Source organism: Botrytis porri (assembly GCF_014898465.1).
Source record: "Botrytis porri strain MUCL 3234 chromosome Unknown BPOR_005, whole genome shotgun sequence".
NCBI classification, from domain to species: domain Eukaryota; kingdom Fungi; phylum Ascomycota; class Leotiomycetes; order Helotiales; family Sclerotiniaceae; genus Botrytis; species Botrytis porri.
The window spans coordinates 1,489,050-1,513,275 of NW_024066079.1; the positions used below are offsets into that span (position 1 = coordinate 1,489,050).

At 43.8% G+C, this 24,226-nt stretch overlaps 8 protein-coding genes across 8 annotated transcripts; 4 read left to right on the forward strand and 4 right to left on the reverse strand.

Moving 5' to 3' along the window:
* Nucleotides 1-60: 60 nt before the first annotated feature.
* Nucleotides 61-714, forward strand: EAF01_004127 (uncharacterized protein; the record flags this gene model as incomplete). Its single annotated transcript, XM_038912381.1, has 1 exon — nucleotides 61-714. One exon carries the CDS (start codon nucleotides 61-63, stop codon nucleotides 712-714), a length of 654 nt encoding a protein of 217 aa, XP_038772065.1.
* A 166-nt stretch (nucleotides 715-880) lies between these two features.
* On the forward strand, nucleotides 881-1,698 carry EAF01_004128 (uncharacterized protein; the record flags this gene model as incomplete). The annotated part of the gene is made up of 2 exons (XM_038912382.1): nucleotides 881-1,098; nucleotides 1,323-1,698. 2 exons carry the CDS (start codon nucleotides 881-883, stop codon nucleotides 1,696-1,698), a joined length of 594 nt encoding a protein of 197 aa, XP_038772066.1.
* A 223-nt stretch (nucleotides 1,699-1,921) lies between these two features.
* Nucleotides 1,922-2,962, reverse strand: EAF01_004129 (uncharacterized protein; the record flags this gene model as incomplete). Its single annotated transcript, XM_038912383.1, has 1 exon — nucleotides 1,922-2,962. One exon carries the CDS (start codon nucleotides 2,960-2,962, stop codon nucleotides 1,922-1,924), a length of 1,041 nt encoding a protein of 346 aa, XP_038772067.1.
* A 1,178-nt stretch (nucleotides 2,963-4,140) lies between these two features.
* EAF01_004130 (uncharacterized protein) lies at nucleotides 4,141-5,517 on the reverse strand (the record flags this gene model as incomplete). Its single annotated transcript, XM_038912384.1, has 3 exons — nucleotides 4,141-5,038; nucleotides 5,098-5,368; nucleotides 5,433-5,517. The coding sequence occupies 3 exons, from the start codon at nucleotides 5,515-5,517 to the stop codon at nucleotides 4,141-4,143; spliced, it is 1,254 nt and encodes a 417-aa protein (XP_038772068.1).
* Nucleotides 5,518-7,455: 1,938 nt separating this feature from the next.
* Nucleotides 7,456-9,792, forward strand: EAF01_004131 (uncharacterized protein; the record flags this gene model as incomplete). The annotated part of the gene is made up of 6 exons (XM_038912385.1): nucleotides 7,456-7,593; nucleotides 7,809-7,824; nucleotides 7,876-8,374; nucleotides 8,426-8,509; nucleotides 8,566-8,675; nucleotides 8,726-9,792. The coding sequence occupies 6 exons, from the start codon at nucleotides 7,456-7,458 to the stop codon at nucleotides 9,790-9,792; spliced, it is 1,914 nt and encodes a 637-aa protein (XP_038772069.1).
* Nucleotides 9,793-10,282: 490 nt separating this feature from the next.
* On the reverse strand, nucleotides 10,283-11,995 carry EAF01_004132 (uncharacterized protein; the record flags this gene model as incomplete). Its single annotated transcript, XM_038912386.1, has 1 exon — nucleotides 10,283-11,995. One exon carries the CDS (start codon nucleotides 11,993-11,995, stop codon nucleotides 10,283-10,285), a length of 1,713 nt encoding a protein of 570 aa, XP_038772070.1.
* A 914-nt stretch (nucleotides 11,996-12,909) lies between these two features.
* EAF01_004133 (uncharacterized protein) lies at nucleotides 12,910-17,910 on the reverse strand. The gene is made up of 13 exons (XM_038912387.1): nucleotides 17,768-17,910; nucleotides 17,383-17,636; nucleotides 17,103-17,328; nucleotides 16,956-17,045; nucleotides 16,789-16,882; nucleotides 16,611-16,738; nucleotides 16,179-16,550; nucleotides 15,572-16,124; nucleotides 15,383-15,513; nucleotides 14,900-15,330; nucleotides 14,600-14,740; nucleotides 14,096-14,545; nucleotides 12,910-13,892 (listed from the first exon to the last, which is right to left on the reverse strand). Exons 2-11 carry the CDS (start codon nucleotides 17,431-17,433, stop codon nucleotides 14,702-14,704), a joined length of 2,115 nt encoding a protein of 704 aa, XP_038772071.1. The 5' UTR covers nucleotides 17,434-17,636; nucleotides 17,768-17,910; the 3' UTR covers nucleotides 12,910-13,892; nucleotides 14,096-14,545; nucleotides 14,600-14,701.
* Nucleotides 17,911-22,082: 4,172 nt separating this feature from the next.
* On the forward strand, nucleotides 22,083-23,996 carry EAF01_004134 (uncharacterized protein; the record flags this gene model as incomplete). Its single annotated transcript, XM_038912388.1, has 1 exon — nucleotides 22,083-23,996. The coding sequence occupies one exon, from the start codon at nucleotides 22,083-22,085 to the stop codon at nucleotides 23,994-23,996; it is 1,914 nt and encodes a 637-aa protein (XP_038772072.1).
* Between the last annotated feature and the right edge of the window lie 230 nt (nucleotides 23,997-24,226).

Below are 24,226 nucleotides of genomic sequence, written 5' to 3' on the forward strand. Positions count from 1 at the left end.
TACAGTCCCTAATACATAACAATAACACTATTTGACTTCTAGCATTCATATCTCTTCACAATGGGTTCAACTTATCAACTTTTAAAGCCTAGCTTTTATCCTTCCTCGGAACCCGACTCATCCCCACAAATTCAAGAAGTCATCAAAGCACTCAATCTTCTCCCACACATCGAGGGCGGCTTCTTTGCCGAAACAGATCGTGCCCCAGACGTCATTCCCTCACCATTCGGCTCCGATAAATCCTCCACTACAGATCTTGCGCCCCAAAGACCTGGCTTTGATCCCACCGTGCGAAATTCATCGACTAGTATCTTCTATCTGCTTACGCCGCATGGTCCGCAAGGTGGCTTTCATCGGAATAAGGGGAGAACGGTTCATACACTACACAAAGGCCGAGGCAGATATGTTTTGATACACGCTGATGAAGAGGGTTCGGAAAAGAGGATCGAGACATTCATTGTTGGCCAGAATGTTGCTGCTGGCGAAAAGTTACAATGGATTGTAGATGGTGGGAAATACAAGGCATCCTACTTGTTACCAGATGTCCAAGGTGGCCAAGCCAGTGATGGGCTTTTGATCAGCGAGACTGTTGTTCCTGGGTTTGAGTATTGTGATCATGATTTTTTATCTCCCGAGGGATTGAAAGAACTTGTGACTTCCGAAAAAGCGGAGGAATTGAGTTGGCTGCTCAGTCCTTTGGGGAAACAAGAGTGACGTAAAGTTTCTTTACTCATAGAACATAAAATCACATAAAATTTCGTGAATTTTAGTGAGCGAAATCGTTCGTGAATTTTATTCGCACACGCGATTGGTTGATCCCAGATTTTAATCTTTCCTATATCAAGAAAACGTCTAGCTCTTGCTATAATCTGTATTACGAATGACAGATGAACTGGTTAAAGAGGCTCTTCTCGTCCGGCCAGCGCCGATAAGGAAGCTTCTCAACATGCTCAAAATCTCTATAACTCCCAATTCATTGCCCACATTCGCTTTAGATCGTTGTTTCACCGTACAGATCTTGACCATTCTCAGGTTTTTTGGTAATCCCCAGGAACCATGTCGACTAGAATTGTATTTACAGTTGTACAAGCGATATTCGTACGTTGTCGAAACCATACATCATCGAGATACACAACACTATTCATAGTGGTATGTTCTCCTTTTATTGGCGAGATAGTCTCTTTTGCTCTCTTTCATCATGTTGATAGTAGAGGGTTCAAGGACCCTCGTCAATATCCGCAGGAAAAATAGATCGAGGTAATGAATGAGTGGACATTCACGAAATTCTTATCTGGTAGATTTTCAAGCCTTTATATGAATAGATCGTTTCCAAATTTTATACCATGGTATCTTCTCAAATTCACCAAGATTTATACTTTTACCATTTTGAACAAGTTCTTCGCAGACTTTGCCTTGCTTATCACGCTAGTAACTCTGCTCACTTTCTGGGCCACCATGGGGTCTCGAGGCACAGAATTTTTGCTCCTTGACCTTGGCTTCATGATTGACAGCATCATCATGCCAGTCTTTTGCAACTCTGATATCTTCCATGCTCGCACAAGCCAAAGGGAAACTGTTGCTCCCATATACATAAAGCCAGTGGATATCTGGGCACGCAGAAAATTCGTTCCATTGTTGGTTCGCAACCAAAGTGCAATTGGCTCGGTAAATGTGCTCGGCATGACCACCGAAACCTAGAATATGGACAGAGCAGATGGTAAGAGTTGTAACCCCACAACTTCAGCGGTCACCGAAGCAACGGTAGTGGTAAAGGTTGCAGAAACAGCACCACCAATCAAAGCATAGAAGATCAGTACTCCAAAACTTTTGGCAAAGATCCAGACTACAAGAGAAAAAAGACCGGCCAAGAATGTACAAACAAGTGCGGAGTTATTTCATCCAACGTCATCGCCAACGTACCCTATAACGGGTCCGCCAAGGCCTCCTCCAAGATTAAACATAGCACCAAGAATCGACCCTTGAGATACGGTAAGGCCCACCGTGTTTGCGTAGGCGGGTATTGAGAAACAAGAGCCACATAACCCAAGACGCTCAAACTGCCCCAGGATAAAGTGAGTAAAAACTCTGGTCTTTTCAGAAGACTGGTATGAGAGGCTATTTGAACAGCTCCAATGGCCTTGTTTCGATCTTTTATGATGATAGTTGAAAAGCCACACGAAAAAGCTGATGCTATAGCCAGAACTCGACACGCCCAACCAGTACCCCATCTCTGAATGAGCGCGCTGGAAGCCAACGAATGTATGAGCCCTCTAATTCCCGACCGCGTCGTCCAAATACCATTTGCAAGAGAGCGCCGACGATCAGACCACTGAGGGATCATACCAACAGTAGCACTAAACTGCATTCCCATCTCAAAACCAAAACACACGCCCTGGCTCAAAAATAACTGCCAAATTTCAGTCGACCATGACGCGCCTAATAATGCTGCGGTTTGCAATATAATTCCTATTGTTAAGGTGGTCCGAGCCCCCCATTCTCGCGTGGTGATTGTGGCAACGGGCGCGATAAATTGGGCCATGCTGAGGGAAAGACCGCCTACAAATGCGAAATCTAAATCGCTGGCTCCTGGGAATGTGTTGGTTTCTAGGTAGTGAGCGGGAAAGATTCCGTAGGACTGGTTATTATGATATTGAATCAGTAAATGGAGCGTTGTCTGAAGACGAAGAGGTCTTACGCTATTGATTCCCCACATGTGGGCATTGATCAAAAATACACAGAGTACGTAGATCCAGCCGTAACCGTCGTCTGGAGGAGCTTCTATCTCGGTACGTGTTATGGGGTAGGCTTGCTCGGTGTCAATATCATTGTCTCGTTTGTTGACCGGGAAGTCGTTTTCGGATGGTGACTTCTCTGGAAAGTCATTGGAAGGATAGATGGAGTCGTGGGCCATTAGAGGCACTGATATCGCATGATTCAAGTCATTATTCTTTTTTAAATGCATTTTCTTCGTTCATCACCCGCAGATGAGTTTTGAGAATTCTCGCAATTCTAAACGAGGGGAAATGGCATCGGAGTTTTGGGAAATGTTGCTGTATAGATCAGATACAGTTTCGCGAATCTCAATGGGATATCCGGCAGGGGTGAAATCTTGCTGCGCAATAAGATGTCGAAGATGGACAAATTAGGCCGGGCAGCAGGTATCGGCTACCATTTATTCACCCCCCAGTGTGAGTCATGATAATAACAAGCAATAACCGTGCACTTGATATTCTGATACATACATAACTTACTTCATGCTAACGCGGAAAATCACAGCCCTGGACACACTTAATCATCACATTCCTCGCCAGAGTTCAAATCTCGTATCTGGAAATCGATATTCACCAGTTGTTTTTGAATAGAGATATATATTTGCAGCCAAAGTTTCTGGGAGATCGGGGATTAAGTGGTGATGATGAGGATGAGGCTTGGCGCGCCCTTTGGTTTCTGTTTCTGTATTTGGGGACACGGGGATGGGAACAGGATGAGAATGAAATGAGGGGTGGTGGTTTGGCGGGTGAGACTTATGAAAGAGTTTTTGGAGCCGCAGATTTATGTCGTCGGATCTGAATCGGATGAGGTGCGTTAGGGAGTAGGTCTTTGTGGGATAGGTGGTGGGCTGGCATCTTTTGGGGAAGGTAGTGGGGTTAGAGAGTAAGGAAGGTGATTGGATTGTTGGGTACGGTGAGGGTGGTGGGGAGGGGGGATGCTTTGTGAGGATTGTTGGGGGGAGAATTGGAGAAGAATTGGAGGAGAAAAGTGATGGTTTTTGGAGCAAGTCTCTTGATTGAAGTTTTCACCCTTAGGGTCTGGATTTCTTTAGTTGTGTCGGACTCGCACGTCACGACTCTAGCTTTCATATTTTTTCGGCAAATGTTTGTGTATAACGGCGAATGGCCCATGAAGAGCGTACAAACTTTGAGTAATCTCGGATGCATGTTATCGAAAGAGATGCATGAGTATACAGGTATTCAATGATTTCCAGCAGATTGGATAATAGGAACTAGAAATTCGAAAACACAACGAAAACGCATTCGAGAACCTGAAGCAGTGATTTGTACGGATTGGATAAGGAGGACCAGATACTCAAACACCAAACGAAGATACAAGCGAGAATCTAAAGCAAATCCTTGACCCACCTCACTTCAACGTCTTTTGAAACTCGCCAAATCTCTTATACATCTCTTTCTCAAACAGCTGTTGCATCTCATGACTCTTTGGATCCCCAAAAGGCAATATGTTGCTAGCATAGAGACAAGCCAACCCCGTCTGTTTATCGATACTCCACAACAAATTCGGCATACCACTCCAAGTCAAGGTACCTTTCTTCTTGCTTCCCTCGACGTCTTCTTCTATGAGTAATCCACCCAGTCCATGGTTCAATTTTCGCCCCGGGGGTTGACTAGAAAATGTTCCCTGGAGGAAATCTGCGGCCACAAAATTATCACACATATTCTTTACCGCATTTTCTGAGATCTGCGGTTTGAACATTTCCGCCGTGGTGGACTTCTTGAGTAGAATCTCATCGTCGCGCAGAAGAGATGTCAGGATTTTGAGATACGAACTTGCGGATCCGGCAAGTCCATGGCCTCCAAAACAATCTCTTTGTTCAATGATACACAGAAGTTCATCAGTCCATTCTATTTTCCCGTTGCCTTTGCCTGGCAACGGGAAGACTGATGTGGAATTATCTAATCCACTACGAAGAGTCATTTTCACGAGTTTTTCTTGAACATGTGGGTTGCGGTCACGATGGAATGTTATGTCATTAATATTGAGGGGGTTGAAAATGTGGGTTTGAGCGTAGTCTTCCAATGATTGGCCGTTATTGAGACGAGTCACAAGAAGAGATACCCATTCGAGACTGTAACCGTAAGCCCAAGATGTACCGGGCTCGAACAAAAGTGGGAGAGTGATAGTCTTTAACATATCGGTGTTATGAGTATGAACGGAGTTGATACCCTGAGAGGCGCGGAATCTGACGAGCTCTGGTGCAACACTATCGTAGCCGACTCCCGATGTATGCGAAAGCAAATGTCTATATGTTTTTTGTCAATGACTTTGAATTTATGGGTGTCTATACATCGTGCCGCCTACCTTAAAGTGATCTTGTTCTTAGCTGGCTTGAGAATGGGAATTTCCTTTCCATCTGCTCCAGTTTCAAAGCCCTCAATGATTTGGATGTCTTTGAACTCTGTCAAGACGGGAGACAGATCATCGTCAAGACCAATCTGTCCCTGTTCTACGCACCGCAAACCCGCGATAGAAGTTACTAGCTTCGTGCATGATGCCAAGACAAAAGTCGAGTCAAGCTCAATTTGAGAGTTTGGAGTTGCAGGGCCAATTGCCTTTTCGTATTTGAACGTTCCTACTACTTTTCAGTATTCTAGAGCGTTTGAGATGGATGAATATGCGAAGGAAAAGAGTCTTACCATCGGCATTACTGGCAAGAAGGACAACACCAGGGATCTCTCGAGCTGAGGTTGCTGCCTCGAATTGCTGTTCCAGAGTAGCCATAATTTAAAGATCTCTTTCGGATTTTCGTGATATGTGATATGTAAGAGGTGATTCTTAATGAAAGATTCAGAAAAGAAAGCGGACATGGACTGCGAATTAAACATGTAATAGCAACACCAACTCTTATATACCTGCCATCAATTACGGATTTCCGATGATTTGAAATGTCCGGAATCCGTGTGCAGGTGCCCAACCTTGAGATTCTAGTTGCTGTCCAATTGTACATGGAGAGTCCAAAAATCCAGGCTGCTTCACCTCAACCTTGTCTTCGGACTCCAAAATCAAGGGGGAAAGCATCCCAGGCGATCCACTCATACGAGCATCACAGACCCGTTTCTCCTTACGTGTTCCCTTCTGCGCAGGAATATTCTCAGAGAATATTCCTACGCTTTGTGGATATAAAGTTTGATTATGCGATCATTTTGATCATGTGAAACCTTTTGCAAGAATTGATGGAATTGGATGGTTAAGCATTTGTCAGTACATGTCGGAATTGGTTGGTATATGAGCAAGCAAAGGGAGCGGCGGCCGCAGAGTTGCCGCATGCATAGTGCGATTTTAGTGGATCGAGATATAACAAACATTAGATCCATAGCATTCCTTAACCATTCCTACTTTGAAAAAAGTCAGTTTGGAATTTGGCACCACCAAATCTTTCAGTCATTGAATTCAATATTGTCAATGTCATGAAGAATCGCACCGCATCGCTATGCACGGCGCAAATACTAACGTCAAAGAACTCTTTTCCTGCTCCTAATAGAAAGAGCTTGCAGTCCTGTCGAAAGTACGGTCTGCACAAGTTGTGGATACTCTTGAAGGGAGGGAAGAGAACATCTCCTGAAAGTTCCAACCGCGGAATCATAAAGAGCCGAGACAAGTCAAGTGATGAACAACACTCAGATCTCGGGATATTCGTGGAAGAAGGTTATCTGATTGCCGAGATATGTTGTCAACCGGATGAATTCTACCTTCCATTTGGGGCATCATCTCACATGCAACTAAATTGCATCTCCTCGTAAGGACCAGGACGGCGCATGGAAAAGTTAGAACTGCAGGTTTGACCCCAGATAAAGCATGTTCGCTCAATTAATATTTAGCAGCGACATACAGCTGTGCGGGGTAGCTTTCAAGGACCCAATTATTCTTCTATTTTTGATGTTGACAGTCGTCGTTTTTTGGTCGGTGTATATTGTGTTCGTGCAGTCACGAATTCTGAAGATTGTTGCTGGAACTACTGAGAATTTTCGAAGATATTCATTATTCATGTTGCGGAGAATTAGAACAGCATGGGTACAGGTATCTTCCAAGAGAACCGACCTACTTTGGATTTTTGATTGAACGTTGAATCAACATTGAACCAAGATCTCTCATATTGTAGGCAGGTACAGGCCTGAGCAGCTAGGCGGGGTATGCGAGCCATTCAAGTGCGTTCCACAGGTACCAAGACCCGAGACAAGACAACCCGATCTAAAATTGGCATCACACGTATCTTTTTTATTTACAAATCTCGATTACTCCATGAGGGGTAAAATCTACTTCCGCGCCCGGCAGTTCAAAGTTTGATGCCAAGTTTAATGCTAGTTGTATTGCAATAGCTCTGACGAAGATCGAATCGTTCTTGCGCTCCAATGAACACCACACTCCCATACTACTAGGTGTCACTTCGAATAAGATTAAATAAACACCGTGGATTGCAGAATCTGCATATATATCATCATCGAGTTTGTGATTGGCATCAAAAGCAAATTGATGATAACATCCTTGAATGACATAGGGCCAGGTTGCCAATTACCCACCTTTTTTGGTGTACTTGTCGGAAAAACTATCACAGTAAGTGAGGGGAAATGTTAGTAGGTCTTTGATTCATCTTTATATATATACATCCCTTCCACAAAATGTCGGATTGTCCAATCATTGGAAAATATATCTTCATCAATCATGGGCTTCAAAAGCCTGTCTAGGGCTCTAGCAGTCGCTTTTCTCTTGGTCTTTCATTCAGTAGATGCTGCTACTCTCACAGTATCCACAACTGGTGGCAATGCATCCAGCCCTATTCTTTACGGTCTCATGTTTGAGGTAAGCTGTTCAAATTCAAGCAATCTAGCAAACCGGACTGCAGTCTGGCAACAAGAAACCCTCAGGCTCGATTCAAAGACGCCTTTAATATTCATCTCTTTTTCTATATTCAGCTTTATCCAAGATTTCAGCAATTTCATTTGTGATCTCCTGTCTGCTACTCTCGAAGATCCTACCCAAATTACGGAGAAAACTTTGAGCTAACTGATTTCCAGGATATAAATAACTCCGGTATATTTCCAAGATGACGAAGACTGTGTTATTTAAGCTAAAATTCTATAGGTGATGGCGGTATACATGGTCAGTTGCTACGAAACAATGGATTCCAAGGAACAAATCCTGGATTAACAGCTTATGCTGCTGTTGGTGGCACAAATCTCACAGTTGACACTGCCAATCCTCTCACCTCAGCGCTCCCAAGATCCTTGAGAGTTTCCGTTCCATCTGGAACAACTGGACAAGTTGGCTTTTCGAATGCTGGATACCTTGGTGTCCCTGTGAATGACGATACTTATGCAAACTACTTCTGGATGAAGGGTTCATACTCTGGATCAGTTACATTATCTCTTGTCGGTGTCGCAAGTGGAAAAGTATATGCTACCAAGACCATCACAGTCAATAGTGTGGCCACTTCTTTCACTTACTATGAGACTACATACCACTCCACACAGGCTCCAGATGGTAATAATGTTTGGAAATTAACATTTGATGGAGCTAAAGTTGCCGGCAGTGCGCTAAACTTTGGTCTACCTCAACTTTTTCCAGTCACATTTCACCAGCGGTATGATAAAATTAATACATATGGTTGTGGAGTGATATTGACTTCTTGCAGTTACAACGGTATCAGAAATGATGTGGGATCCTTTCTTCAGGCACTCGAACCTTCTTTCTTCCGCTTTCCAGGTGGAAACAACATGTAAGATAAAAGTCTCAAATGGAAAACATCTAAATCTATAAGCTAACATTGAACAGAGAAGGTTCGTCGCCAGGTAACAGATGGAAATGGAATGAAACCATTGGTCCAGTTCAAAATCGACCAGGAAGGCAAGGTGATTGGGGTTATCCAAATACAGATGCTTTAGGTATTTTGTCTTCTGGTCGAGTCAGCATTGCTTAACTGACAATCTCTCAGGGTTGATGGAATATCTTCAATTCATCTCGGATACAAATATGATACCAGTATTAGCCGTCTGGTCAGGTCTTTCCCTCGAAGGAGGTGGCGTTGTATCCGGTGCAGCTCTTACACCCTATGTCGATGACATCCTGGATGAGCTTGAATTCCTTCTTGGATCTACATCAACGACATGGGGTGCACTTCGTGAATCTTACGGCCATGCTGCACCATATAATATTCCCTTTATTGAGGTCGGGAACGAGGACAATCTAAGCGCAGGTTGCAGTACATACGCTTCACGATTCACAGATATCTACAACGCAATTCATGCGGCTTACCCTGATATCACAGTCATAGCCTCAACATCCCAAGCATCTTGTCTTCCAGATCCAATTCCAGCCGGTGTTTGGACTGATACTCATCACTACCTCTCGCCAAATGGATTTGTTTCCCTTTTCAACGAGTTCGACAATAAACCTCGTGACGGCCCAGGGATTTTTGTCGGTGAATACGCCAGCACAACTGACAATAGTGGCGCTACTACCTACTGGTCAACAATCCAAGGCGCAGTTTCCGAAGCAGTCTATATGATCGGCATGGAACGAAACTCCGATATCGTCAAGATGGCTTCATACGCTCCTCTATTTGAACATTTCGACATGGCCGAATGGTCACCTGATCTCGCTGGTCTGAATGCCGATCCTGGATCTCTCACCGGCAGCGCAAGTTATTACGTTCAACAAATGTTCTCTATTCATCGTGGCGAAACGATTCTTCCCGTTACTTCTGATGTTGGGTTTGGTCCTCTGTATTGGGTCGCAAGTAGTACGTCCGCTGGAACATACTATGTTAAGATTGCCAATTATGGTACTGCGACTCACAATGTTACGGTGGATATTCCCGGCGCATCAGGTGCTAGTTCGAGTGCTAAATTGGTTTCTTTGACGGGCCCCCCTGGTGCGAGCAATTATCCGTTGAATGTTACTTTGCAGCCGGTTACAAGTACGGTGAGTGGAAGTGTGGCTGCGGGATGGACTTTCAATGTTGCTGCTTATGGTGTTGCGATTATTACTGTTACTACTTAGATATTTCCCTCGGGTTTGCGTATTGGAAAGATTGTCTGGTCTCGCCTTTTGGATAGATTACTGGATACTTCGATGATCAGAAATGAAAAGTCATTTAATAGTACCCGATGCTCCCTTCTTCGAGTCCGGATGCCAACCGAGAATTTAAAAAATGGGACGGAGAGTTTGTAGCTTGCACCGAGGAAAGAAGACGATTATATCAATCAATTCACGTTTTCGGATGCGAGATACAAATATTAGCTCTTCGACATCATCTTATGCAGCTTTATAAAATCATTACATTTTGTGTTCTAGCATTAGGTCATGAAGTAACTACTATCATACAACCGATTCAATCCCAGGAGGCCATCTCTATAACTTCTTACATCTCCTCTCAAGGCTCAAGCTGACCATCTCAAGCTGGCATCGACGCACTATTATCTTAACTCTCGATTCCAAGCCCACAAACAGCCAGCCCCACATTCGAAATCCGAACTCATCCCCTCCCCATCTATCTTCCATACCCCGTAACAAGACGCTCTGAAATATACTGAATCTCGGCCGCCCTATAATAATCCGGCTCCACATACGCCAAACCCGTCTTATTAACATCAAAGACGAAATTCTTCGGATCCTCAAGCGAATATTTCGGCCAAGAAACATTACTCAGTTTCCCTGTATTCGGATCCCCGTGCACAATAAAACTAATCCACATGCCACTCATCATAACCGCCAACTGATCAAACGTTTCCGGTTCGCCCTCGAACGGATTTTGGGAAACAACAGTCTCGTATCCGACTCCTCCAGTATTGTTAAACACAAACGCTACCTCTTGGAAATGGGTAGCGCCGTATGAGAGTTTCACTCCATTGACCAATACATTCCAGCGATAGGAAAAACTGCTCACGTTGTATTTTGCCCACGATTGGGTCATGAGGCGTCGCGGCGCATGTTGTTGCAAATCTCCCGCGTAAGCCGCTGAGCGTTTCCACTGTACGCCCAGGGATGCTTCGCTGGGTGATGGACGGCCCACGAGCGCGGCTGGGATTCCCACCGCGGGAATATCGGGATACAATGCTGCGATTGTGTTTGTAGTGGCGTTGTCGAGACCCGATGATTGAACCATACTTAGAAATTGAGCGGTGGTGTTGATTTCCTTTGTAGCATACTGAGTTCCCTCGTCGAAGTTTCTTCCGGTGAGAAGAGGTACTTTGACGAATTCTCCAGCGAGGAGTTGCGCGGTAGCAGATTTCTGCACAAAGTCGTTGTCAATCTGGATACCCCAGCTTGCGGACGCTGTTACGGAGCTATTAAAGATCGCGCTCAGCTGATCCGTCGGCACAGTACGCAGACAATCAAGCGTATCACTCGCATTAGAGCAACCCGCCGCAATGGTAATATTATTATAAACCGGTTGCCAAGCCTCAATACTCAGACGTTTGGCCGCAACTGGACTTCCACTCTGGGTAATAGCACCTCTGAATAATCCATCATCTCTCCCGCCATAAGCGATCAGTTGCAAACTGACACCCGTCGCACCGGCACTTTCTCCCCATAGCGTAACTTTTTTCTTATCGCCACCGAAAAATCCAATATTCTCTTGCACCCAATGAAGCGCCAATCTCTGATCTCTGAATCCGAGATTCGCACTTCCGGCATCGAGAACTTCCTTTCCGAATAGGAATCCCCACCCAGAAACTCGGTATTGGATACTCACAGCAATAATAGGAGTTTCAGCTTCCACCGATTGTGCAACAATAAATGAAAGATTGTATCGGGGATCCATGGCTCCACCTGCGGTATTACCACCTCCATGAATCCAGACTGCTACGGGCAGATTTGCATCTGGAGAAATACCACTAGGACGCACGACATTTAATGTTAAACAGTCTTCTGAGATGATGTTTCCCAAGACCCAATTATCGGAACTGTAGCCGATGCACTCAGGAGAATACTCCGTGGCATTGCGCGGAGTATCCCAGGTGGTATTGAGAGATTGAGGCGGATTGAAACGGAGTGCTCCAACGGGTGGCTGGGCGAAGGGAATACCTAGGAAAATATCTTCATCGTATGTTGGAAGATAGGTACCATAGTATGTACCGTTTAAAACACTAACCGTTGGGGATGAGGTATTGTTGACACTTCGAGGTGCACTCGCTGCGACAGTTCCGAATGTGAGTAATGGCAACGAAAGAAGCAGCTTGGTCAAGATAGGATTGAACATCTTGCCGGGATCTGGCGGAACTAAAAAGCCTTTATGAGATGAAAAATCGTTCCGTCAAATGCGAAAGGCAAATAGCCAGAAGTATCTACTTCAGACACGGAGAAACAAACCGGATATCGTGAATCCAACAGCCAAACTAAGATAAGCACACAAACATATCAACGAGAACAAAACGAAACAAGAGGAAGAAGTGAGGCAGAATCATGAATGCTCTCCACTCATTATATATTCGAGTACGGAGTCCCAATCCCATTTCATCATAAGTTATAACCCCAAGATTCCCCGCCCCGAAAGCTCTACTGGGATGATCCGTACCCCGCAATGCGGGGCATCCCACTCCCGACGAGCACGCGATGAAAGAAGACTTCTTCCCAATTCAGGTTCCTGGGCTCTGAATATAAGATGAAATCCATACTTTGCCAATCCAATCCAAAAGAAATCTTTAAGCGACCCGAAATTTGACCGGCTCGGCTTTTGCTAAACTTCATCTCAATCATGTACGGTACTTCATCCGAACGCAAGAAATGTGGATGTGAAATGTTAATTCGGTTCGAGAGATTCAATGATACCAACAATTCCTTTCAATTACATATAGACCATTTCATTATATGGGCCACTTCATTTTGCATACAAAATTCGTCTGTACGTAGCCATGCACTTTCTTTACTAGCCAATAAAATCATTCAAAAAAAATCTATAAACCAATTTTTTTTCTTTAGAAATTCTACTTATTATTAAAGTTATTAAAGAAAAAGAGGTTTTGTAACATAAAGTATAATAATTTCAAACGAAAATAAATTGTTTAGAAAAAAAAACCTAAATATTAAATAAAAAAAATTAATTGTGATTTTTGATAACTTTTTCTTTCAAAAAATAATAATTAATAATTAATTAATTATTAAAATATAAATATTAAAAAAAGCTCGATTTTGATGCATTTCTAAAGTGGCCCATATGATGATATGGCACACATCCTGATTAAATATACAGGTTCACAACACCGCCATTTCGTGTGGGGCGAAAATGAAAAGCAAAGGGGCATTCATGGACAAAGAGCCAAGGTTAAAGCAAATGCAATAATGAATGTAGCAAAAATCATACATGATCGCTCATGATAGAAATGACCGCCTGTGAAGCAAATCAACAGCTTTTCAAAAAATATACCATCACTTCACAAATCTCTTCGACTGAACATTGCAGTACCAAATATAAATCAAAGTCCTGGAATATCAAAACCAGAAGCATTGGGCCAATTCCCCAATTGCGCTGGATCCCCACCAATTCTTACCCATGCCCCAACAGACGGAGTGGGTCCATCGAGGACAAATACCATATACCAGCCTGGCGGACAAATATGTGCATCTGGAGGCGCAGTAACTGTACAAGTATTATTAAATCCACAGGCCAATTGAGGAAAAAGTGTTCGTTGACCCATAGAATTACCATGCGTGCTCACGACGGAGTCAAGGATGGAAAATTTGAGATTTGCAGTTGAAGTAAAGTTGGAAGTAATCGTGAAAGGAACAATTTGCGAATAAGACCAATCCGTGTTGTTCATGTCAAAAATTGGACGAGGAAGACCGGAGAGAAGATAAGGAGGCGTGAATACCTCAACTCGATATTCTTCTGGATGAACATTGTCTTGTGGATCAGATCCGGACACCATCACTCGTCCATCGAGAAGAAGAATTGCTTCGGAATGGTAAAGACGGGCGACTGACGTATTGGCCATTATCCTCATGCGTGAGTTTATGGGTAGGCGGGGGTCGTATAGGACAGCGTTGAAATTAGGGTCTGAGCCGAGTCCGAATCCGGCGAAACCATGATGTGCGCCATTCAGGATGAGTGTTGTACCATCTGGAAGAGAGGCCAAACATGGCATTACACGACGTGAGGGCTAAAATATGTTAGTCAACCGCTGCGATATCACCGTAATGATCATCTCGAGCCCAAGATTGCCGAAAACACTTGCTGTACTTCATGTGCTCGTGAAACCAACTTCCCATCTGGAGACGACTAGTATCATACCCAGAAAGCAGTTCAAACTCATCATTAAGATGGCACAATTGATCATGGTGCAAAGAAAAGAAAAAGCCTCACCATTCTTTCAATCACCCAAGTAGCATTCTCAGCTTCAGGTTGCATAGAAACACAATTATCGATGGCGAAGCCGCCCCCAGGTGTGGAACCGCCACAGATGAGCACTCCGATGGAATCCGTATAAGGGTAAAACTGAGGTAGTAAAACCATGGCTCCCTCGAGAGGATAGTTTCGTCCACCATTCGGATCATTTACAGCACCGGGAATGTTAGGCAGTGTCTTGATAGTCTCAAATGTGACTTCATCGAGAATTCTTGCTTCATTATAGTATGCAACAAAAATACCTGATGGAATAACGGCCAAGAACGGATACAGATTATTGGGGTCTGTACGAGCAAGAAAGTCTAGATTAAGAACTGGAGCACCCGTTGGAGGGAGTAACCCTAAGCTTGGAGATGCGGGGGCATTCGATCCTTCTTCGCCACCGACGATCAAGATTGAGCCACTTGCCTTGTAATGGTATTAGTAAATGCTACTTCAAAGCGGGGAGATAGTTAGACGCACCATAATCATTGCCGTGGGGTACCACCGAGCAACAAGAAGGCGCACCTCGTTCACATTTTCTTGCCAGTCATTGGTTCCCCAGAGATTAAGGGATCCATCCGGCTAGTAAAGTCTCACACCGTATGTTGATTCACCGGACCACTAAGACTCACAAATATCAGCATCATGATATTAGTTTCAGAAGTAGCGTAAGAAAAAACCGCGTGACAAGCTGAGCTGAGATCTTGAGATGTTACACAGAAACAAAGTGTACAATGGGTGCACCACAATTCGTGAATTATTGAGAAGATTTGCTCTTACCCCTCCCACATCTATCTGTCTCCCAGCAATATCCGGAAGAATAAGTCCTGCGGAGCAAAAGACATCAGTTTTAACATGCATTGGTCTCCATGCCAGGGTAAAATTATCGATTGCTGAAAGATCTAACTCATATGCGCCTGTCGAGTTTGGCTCGCCCGTCCCGAACTTTTCAACGAATGTCACCTTGCCAGTAATCATTTGGGACGTCATCAATGGTATGCATACACCACCTATAAGGAATGAGTGTTCACCAGCACTTGGGCCCACTGGAAATGACCAGTTGTAGAGCGCCGGTCCATCCCATGAGTAATAAGATAAGAGACTATCTCCGCCGCATATAGTAGAAGAATTACCAGAGCAGACAACCTGGCAGTTAGATTCACTCATCAATGATGCTCCAGCCGTTACAACATTCTCCACGTCGCCACAAACTGAAGATTATGTCAATGTACGTGATATTTGGGGAAAGCAATCATGACTTACAGCATTGGGAGCCGTACTCGAGGCCAGCTGCATTATAGCCGAATTCTTGACACTGCGAAAGACAATTTGGTGCGGTATTATTTGAAGTGATTATTTGATAGGGGAACGTTCTAACGCCTCCTATGTTATCTCTAAAGTTTTACTCTATCAGCCTGCATGAAATCTGATAGCTATTAATAGGCAACTGACTCGAGGCACCCTTTATAGTTCCAATCACCAGGTAAATTCCTTTGCTGAACAGTTGCAAGCTGAGATGTTTGTACATTGCCAAAGGAGTAGACGGACAATCGATTTCCAGCACCGCATATCTCGCTTGAATTACCACTGCACGGCATGTTACAATCAGCAGGTGAAATTGCAAGAACACCTCCATTTCCGACAAGATTATCACAGAAACATTCAGAGCTATACTCCATGCCTGCGACAATGTAATTTAGTCCGGAGCATGCCGCAACACAAGACTCGACAGTAAGATTCTGATTGTCAGGTTGCTGATACGTGAGAACACGACCTTGCGCTCCATCAACCCAGCAGCCACTATAGACCCATCCAGTAGGAAGATCTGTCACAACTGTGGACGAGGTGGAAAGAGGAGCTGCGGAGCTTAGAGTATTATTTAGCAAATACACGGTCAATCTTCCGGAAGCACCGCAGAATTCTGATCCATTTCCCGCACAAGGAAAGTTACAGTCTGTATTTGGAGCTGACACAGAGCCGGCGGAAAACGTGTTACCACAATAGCCTGTCATTGTTATTAGTTAGTTATTTTGTTGAAAATTTCGGAAGGGTGACGGACACTCTCGTCCATATTCGGTTCCAAAATAGGTGTAACCAATGCAGCTTGCTTCGCATGACTCTAGTGTTATGTTTCCACTATCAGAAGCCTTAGAAGCAAGTGCTCGAGCGCTTGTAGCTTCAGTCTGACACCCGAAGTAGTTATATACACCAACTGTTTGTTGAATCGATGGGGAACCCGTGGGAGAAGGTGCTGTTCCAACTGTGGTTGTAGTAAATGGCGCGGTGACAATAACAGTATTGTTAAAATCATATACATCCAGTCGATTGGTCCCACCACAAAACTCTGAAGAGTTGCCTGCACACAATGCAGAACAGCCATTAACACCCTCCGGTGCGAGAGCTCCTCCGTTAGACAATTGATTTCCACACCCTAAAATATGGTGAGCTTCCAGAAGAGAAGACGTTTTGCGTGGTGTTATCATATACGTACAGCATTCATCAGCATATTCAACTCCAGCTAATGAATAGCCTTGTTCTTGACATGCCGCTGTACAAATATCAACCGTCATGGGAGAAGCTATAACTTGATATATTAAAAGTCGGCCCGTTTGACCTTCTCTGCCATCTGTCAGATCCTATGGTAGTCATTTATTAGGTAGACAACTAACGTATAGCACCCGGTAAAGCTCCATAGTCCAGAACCAGGGTTAGTTTGAGGTGGACTTTTACCGTTCCAGAAAAGATTCAATCTATTTGGACCACCTGCAAAATCAACGAGTTAGCCCTGCATAGAAAGGCTTGAGAACAATAAAACCAATAAGACAATTAGACTTACCACAAAACTCGGTAGTATTTCCGGGGCACTTCATGCTACAGTCTGAAGCTGGCGCACGTCCAGCTCCAGCTGCAAGACTATTGCCACAATCTGGATGAAATTTTAGTGTTTGTATATCGAAAATTTGGAAGTCGGGAAGCAACCTACAGCATTCTGAGGCATACTCTGTTCCGGCATAGTTGAGGCTCTCAGAGGTACAATATGAAATACACGATTCATCTGTCATATTTGTGTTGTCAATGTACTCTCCTTCAAACAATGTCCGACCAACATCTACATAGCATCCTTGAGATACCCAAGTGCCTGGCAGAGCCTGTGAAGTAGTAAGTTCGTTTCGAAAAGCATCATTAGAGGCAGCTACGAAAGTGACAAGCTATTGTGAGTTAGCAAAATCAAGTAAATCCAAAGAACAATAGTTTCAACTCACGAATGCTACAAATAGTGTCACAGATGGACTGTAAATATAGTTTAGAATCATGGCTGTCCGTATTTTGATCTCGTATACAGAGAGTAGTGTCAGAATGTGAAGAAAATGTGAAAGGGTTGACTTGAATTGACTTGAATTGCAGATTCTTTATATAGAAGAATCCACGTCTGTCTTTTGTAGATAGGTTGTAACTGAGATGTAAGCTGAGAAAGAAACAGACAGTAATTGCACAGCATATCGATAAGGGCAGGTGCCTGCTTGTATTTTAAGTATGATATTTTCCCCGATTTCAAATAGAGAAAGCATCGCCTCCCGTTTGTTCCTTCCCTTAACATTGGAGGACCAAATTGAAAGACTTTGCATCGATCATCATCTCAAAACTTACATCTCACAGCGTACGACAGTCCATATCAAGTATCACTACATAACATGACACTCGAACGGATTTATGTCGTGTTGAACAGTTTTTGGTCGGATTAGATGCATGTGAGGCTCATTGGCTCTCAATCATCTCTATCAATATTTATATTACCCATAACACGGCAAATTACCATAATCGCGTTGACTTTATGAAGGTAAAGTGTATCTCATAGAACGCTCGAGTAAAAGGATGTAATAATTAAGGAAGCTTTACCTACGTGTAAATGGGTGTTTGGGCCAAAAAAGAGATCTTGGGGTGATATAGTAGATAGCTAACTTAGTAGATGCTGTGACCACAAAAATGCTAGGGTGTCGGTCAGGGGTACGAACCATTCTATTAATGTGTTAGTACCACCATAGGTATGGTTACCACTGGCCGTGCCGAAGTTTACCCAGCCCGGGTAAAGGAACAAAATTGTTAAAGAAACAAAACAAACCTCAAATCATGGACTTCTCCCACTTGTTACCACTCGCAATATGTCTATCTCCCAGTGATAGAAATCTTTTAGTAATCTTGGCTTCCATAATTTAATCAATCGTTTCTATCATGAAGCTTGGAGATATTGCGACGAGGAGATAGATCATGGCAAAAAAAGGTGAGAGGGCGAGAGGGAAAGGGAGAGGGAGAGATGCAATCTCATATGTTTGGGGCCGAATGACGAAAATATGTACATCTCAAAGGACTAGGTAAGTTTTTATTATGACTATCCTCAGTTGCGGATAATTCCTTGATTCAGTGGAATAGCTTCACGTTCTGTTCTACAGTTGCGAAGGTACACATGCCAAAAATTCAATGGAGGTTATCTTGTGTGGTAGCTTTACCTCCGTGGATGTTGGCTGTATTGAAACTGCTCTCTTCAAACATGAACAGGATTGGGTTTCAGGAGTGGGCTTGGGTCAACTTCCAAGGTGTTCATTATGAAAGCTTGGAAGAGTGTTTTCTGCTGGAACGTCAAGGTGATGTGGGTTTGTTCTTCCTTTTCCGAGTTCATATCTAGCTTCTCTACACCACTGCATGTAGTATCACCAGAGTTCATTGCACGCGCATGATTTTCCCCAGACCCTGCGCACATCAAAGGTAACAATTACCTGAAGGGTGGGCTGATTGAGATACCTTGGGAAGTTAAAGTCCTTAGCTTTCTCAGCTGGAAGTTACAATCCACAAGACTTCAATGCTTGACCGCGCTTAAACTAAAGATTTGGAGTTTCCGAATTTCGAGAGCCGCCTTCAACGCAGCAAACTTTCTAATCGATAAGTTATTAAATTTGCCCAGGTTTGGCCGTTTTGGCCTAGATCTCGATCCCGTGAACCTGCGGCCAGGCCAAATCCGCGATCCGATATGGGTTTATTCAGGCCATTGCCATATACCATCCATACTGCCAAGCTCTACAAATGATTTTATTTGTTTTTAATCATAGCAGATTTCAAGAAGATGCTCGTTTCAATCAAGCTTAAATTCATTTCGACCCTTTTATTATATCTTCTTTGCTTTAAGACGTCATGATCCAGTAATATCCCATACAGCATTATGTCAAGTTGCATTGTTATCTTTATCAATTGCAAGCCTGCTATCGAGTCTCAGAAGTGGCTCAAACCTAAGAAATTTCTAGTTTCATGAATTCGATGGCGATTAGTACAATTGCGCTCCATAGTGGAAAGGTCGTAAAGAAAAGTTCTCATCAGGCAACTGAAAAATACCATTCCAAGTCTACCTTTCAAGACTGTAAGGAGAACGCTTTTTTAATCCACTGCTGTTTTACTTTCGTTGCTTGATGTGAAGGGTTTGAGAAAATCTCCATGCAGCTATGTTGCTATATTAGCAGGCCAGATTGCCACATTCTTCAGCTTAGTGGTCGGCAGCAAGGCAAGGCAGCATTTTTCTATGAGTGAAATTAAGATTCAAATGAGATACTTGTAGAGGAAAATACACACGACAAGAGCACTTTTGAGTTGTAATTTGAGTTAATTAATAAAGAAACATGAAGCTTATCATACCTTCATAGCCGCGGCACTGCTCGGCTATGATATTGTTTCGCCTACAGTCTCTGTTTGCTGCACAGGTATTTTAGTATACACAGCTTCATCAGTATCGGTCACTGTTCACACTTCTGGCTTTACAACAAGTTCGTCGGTCTTGACTTGATGAAAATCACATCTCTTTCCACCACTACTACCACGAGCGACCGAGAGCTTATAACTGCCAGCACCAATCTGACAACTTCAGCTCCATCGATTCAATCAGCCAAACCCACATCATCTTCATCTGCTTTATCTACGTCTGCGACATCGTCAGTATCAATCGCGTGTACCTCCACGTCCTCGCCTTCTATTCCTGATTCTATCGCGCCCCTGTTCCCGCTCAAGAAAATGAAATTATACCTGTGAAGAGAAATTTTCTACCTTCAGCCTATTCTCGTATCCTACTAAGTATCGATCTGGCGACTGATTCTTCCAGTATCATCATAGCCACCCTAATCTATGGATGTTTAATGGGTTTCTGGTCACCTCATTACCAAATACATGCCGATTTCACTTGCATTTGAATAGCGTTATCGGACATAAACGGAGAGAATACTCCGAATTTTATGGTTCAAGATACTGCAACGGATTCAAGGCTAACTCATTCACCTCCAGGCTCCAGCTTAAGATCTCCTACCTCTCCAAATAAATGATGAATGGTTGCTGATATAAGAAGAGGCAGATACGGTGCTATGTCTGCAAAGTTATCTTCTAGAATCTAGATAATGCACATCGATTACATGTGATGTTCTCAGAAATTACACTTTTACGACGCTCGTAGATTGTTGTGTTCATTGTGGACTTCGCAAGCTTAGCGGAGCAGGCTGGGGGTCAACATGGATACTGTGGGATTTCCAATATAAATATGTGAACGGGTCTCAATACAGCAGGTCAAAGTCTTTCGCCGGCTGGGCAATATGCAAGGTTTTTTTTCTTTCGGCCAGCCGAACAAGATCCATGGCCAGCTGGCTGCCCGCCGTCGAGATCATCCTGTACATTATGTCTGCGATCTTTCATGCTCAAAGGACCAATTGTTCTTTTACCGTTTTCCTAATGGTTCGAAAGATGGAGCGTGCTGCCTTGATCTAGGCTCCCGGAAGACAACCGTCGGATCATGTTTCTTCAAAAGTCGTACACCACAATTGAAAACAAAACACGGAATTTTCTCCGAGTTTCTGCACAATCCAATAGATATATCAATAGTTTCGAAGCAGTAATCAAATTCCTTGGATATCGATGTCGATCATTTCTCTAACGAGTCCCTCGTGGTAGGAATTTGCACCATGATAATCTATATATTGTCAGATTTGTTATGGTTGTCAGCATTCTTCAGTCAGATTTCAGCTGATGCCAGCAGAGTTCTCACTGGATTCGGATTTATCTCCTGAAAAGGGAGGACAACTGAGGGAAGCTGCCCATGTTATGCATGTGTCGGTATCGTATTCGGAAGCACAGGTGAAGAATGGTTATTGTGGCGTCGAACCATTGGGTTGGCATATATTTGACACATCTGCTACCGATAAACAAATCCTGGGACCTGCTAAGACTAGACTGAGTGCATTAGTTGGTAGTAATCATCTGCATGATAACAATCAGTTGTGACATTGCACCAATGGCCAGAAATCTGTGTAACGAATTTGTTTGGAAGAAGAAGCCACCGAGTCTAATACAACCTATAGACATGTGATCAAGGATTCTATTGGCAACCAAGAGTCTCACGGCCGTAAACGGTTTGGGTAAGCAACAATATGATTCGCTCATAGTATTGCGATGACACATTGGCCTTTTCTACAAACAAGTTTCCCAAGCTGAGAGCTTCCTTTTCAATCAAAGTCTGCATAGAGATGGATGAGAGCCGCGCTAAAGTATTCCGTGTACCGAGCTTATTTATATATTAACCACTCGCGTATCTACCTTCAGACATGGGAATCTGAAAATATTGAATTTTCATACGGGATAAAAATGGGGGTTCTGAAAACCCCATATCGATAAGCTAATGCGGGCAACGCCGCCGTTGCAGGGGCCCCAGATATCTATCTCATCGCCTTCAAAATGCGGAGGTAAGCTTATTTCACTTCCCCGCTTCATCCTACTATTAAAGAACGGGAATGATGATCTTGGAGTTTCAAATCAGGCTGTTTTACTTGAGTAACTTCATTGTACGTCATTTACCCAATATCAACGACACAACGTGGATCATACTCACATTCTATAAGGTCTTGTCCTCAAAAATATTGCACTGTACCTTCCGAGCACCAATATGCTCGCACTATGGTCTTTTCTCTTGCTGCCAGTGACGCAGACTGTGCAAGCAGCAATGAGCATTGGGGTATCGAGTTCCCAAGCTACAAATCCAGCTTCATATGCTGTTGATGGAAACTCCAGCACATTCTGGCACAGCGAATACAGCCCTGTTCTTGTTCCCTTGCCACACATCATCTATCTTGACACAGGCTCTGCACAAGTTCTCAATGCATTTACCTATACACCAAGGCAGGATGGTAAACGCAATGGAAACATCGGTGCCTACTCATTGGCTGTCAGTACAGATAACGAGACTTGGTCAACAGTTGCGACTTCCACTTTCCAAGACGACGCTACCAAGAAGACTGTAGGGTTTCAAAATACACAAGCTCGATATTTCCGCTTAAATGCTACCACCGAAGCTGGAAATCGTGGTAGTTGGACTAACGCAGCAGAATTCGGTTTCTCAGTCGCTCCTACTGCTGTTGGGGGCGTGGGAGAATGGGGTCCAGTGATTAATATGCCACTTGTTCCAGTTGCTGGTTTTATAGAGTATTCCACAGGAAACATATGGACTTATGCAGCATACAGTCCTCTGGCTTTTCAAATAGGTTTACATGGCTACACTATTTCAGCAGTGTACAATCCTGCAACCGGTGCCATATCTTCAGCGAATGTTTCTAACACGCAGCATGATATGTTCTGCCCCGGTATGTCTTTGATGTTTGATGGACGCGCCATTGTCACAGGAGGAGATACTGCAAATAAGACGAGCATTTATGACTCTACTACCGATCAGTGGGTAGCAGGACCCGTTATGAAACTTCCTCGCGGCTACCAATCGACCACTACAACATCAACAGGAAAGGTCTTCAACATCGGCGGATCTTGGAGTGGTGGCTATGGTGGAAAGAATGGAGAGATTTATGATCCAAGCACCAACACATGGTCCCTACTATCAGGCTGCCCAGTCAAACCAATGCTGACTGCTGATGCACAAGGGGCCTTTCGTACTGATAATCATGCATGGCTATTTGCTTGGAAGAATGGATCTGTATTCCAAGCTGGTCCGAGTAAAGCAATGAACTGGTACGGAACGACTGGTACTGGATCTCAAGTCGCTGCAGGCCTTCGCGCTTCCGATACAGACTCCATGTGTGGAAATGCAGTCATGTATGATGCAGTCGCCGGAAAAATCTTCACGGCCGGTGGATCTCCTAGCTATCAGAATTCGGCTGCGACTAACAGTGTTCATCTGATCACAATCGGAAATCCTAATGTGAAGCCTACAGTCCAAGCTCTGACATCAATGACATACAAACGATCTTTCGCAAACGGTGTTGTACTACCAAACGGGAAGATCTTTGTGGTAGGAGGCCAACCATATGCAGTTCCATTCACAGACACAGATGCAGTATTGACACCAGAATTGTGGGATCCTACAACACAAAATTTTACAATCTTACCTCCGCATGATATCGCAAGAACATACCACAGTATGGCTCTTTTAATGCTTGATGGAAGAGTTTTCACAGGAGGCGGAGGACTTTGTGGATCAAGCTGTGCCACAAACCATGCCGATGCACAAATATACAGTCCAGCATATCTTTTCAACGCCGATGGAACCGCCGCAACGAGACCCGTTATCTCCTTAGCCACTCCTACTGTTGCCATCGGTGGAACACTCACAATCGTAACCAACACCGCTGTAACCAATTTCTCAATCACTCGATTTGGATCAGCGACTCACACTGTTAACACCGATCAGCGACGCATTGCACTCACGCCTATTACAGCAAGTGGCAACAACACTTACACGTTTACCATCCCAAATGATGCAGGAATTGCGCTCCCAGGATACTGGATGTTCTGGGCCATGACTTCTGCAGGTGTACCCAGCGTCGCATCCACCATCAAAATCACACTCTAAACAATCGAACGGAAGTGATTGGAAGTTCGGAACCCGGAAGTAAACACGACTGAATATGTTCATAATCTCTTACCCAAATTGCATCTTATATAATGAGTAATCCAATATTTAGCAGTTTTAATTCAAGCATTTGACAACTTCTCGCGAGCGCTAGCGTGAACGGGACCCGCGTACACGAGATGTGATATGATATGTGATACCAACAGTTGGATCCAGTAAGCCGCCACCTT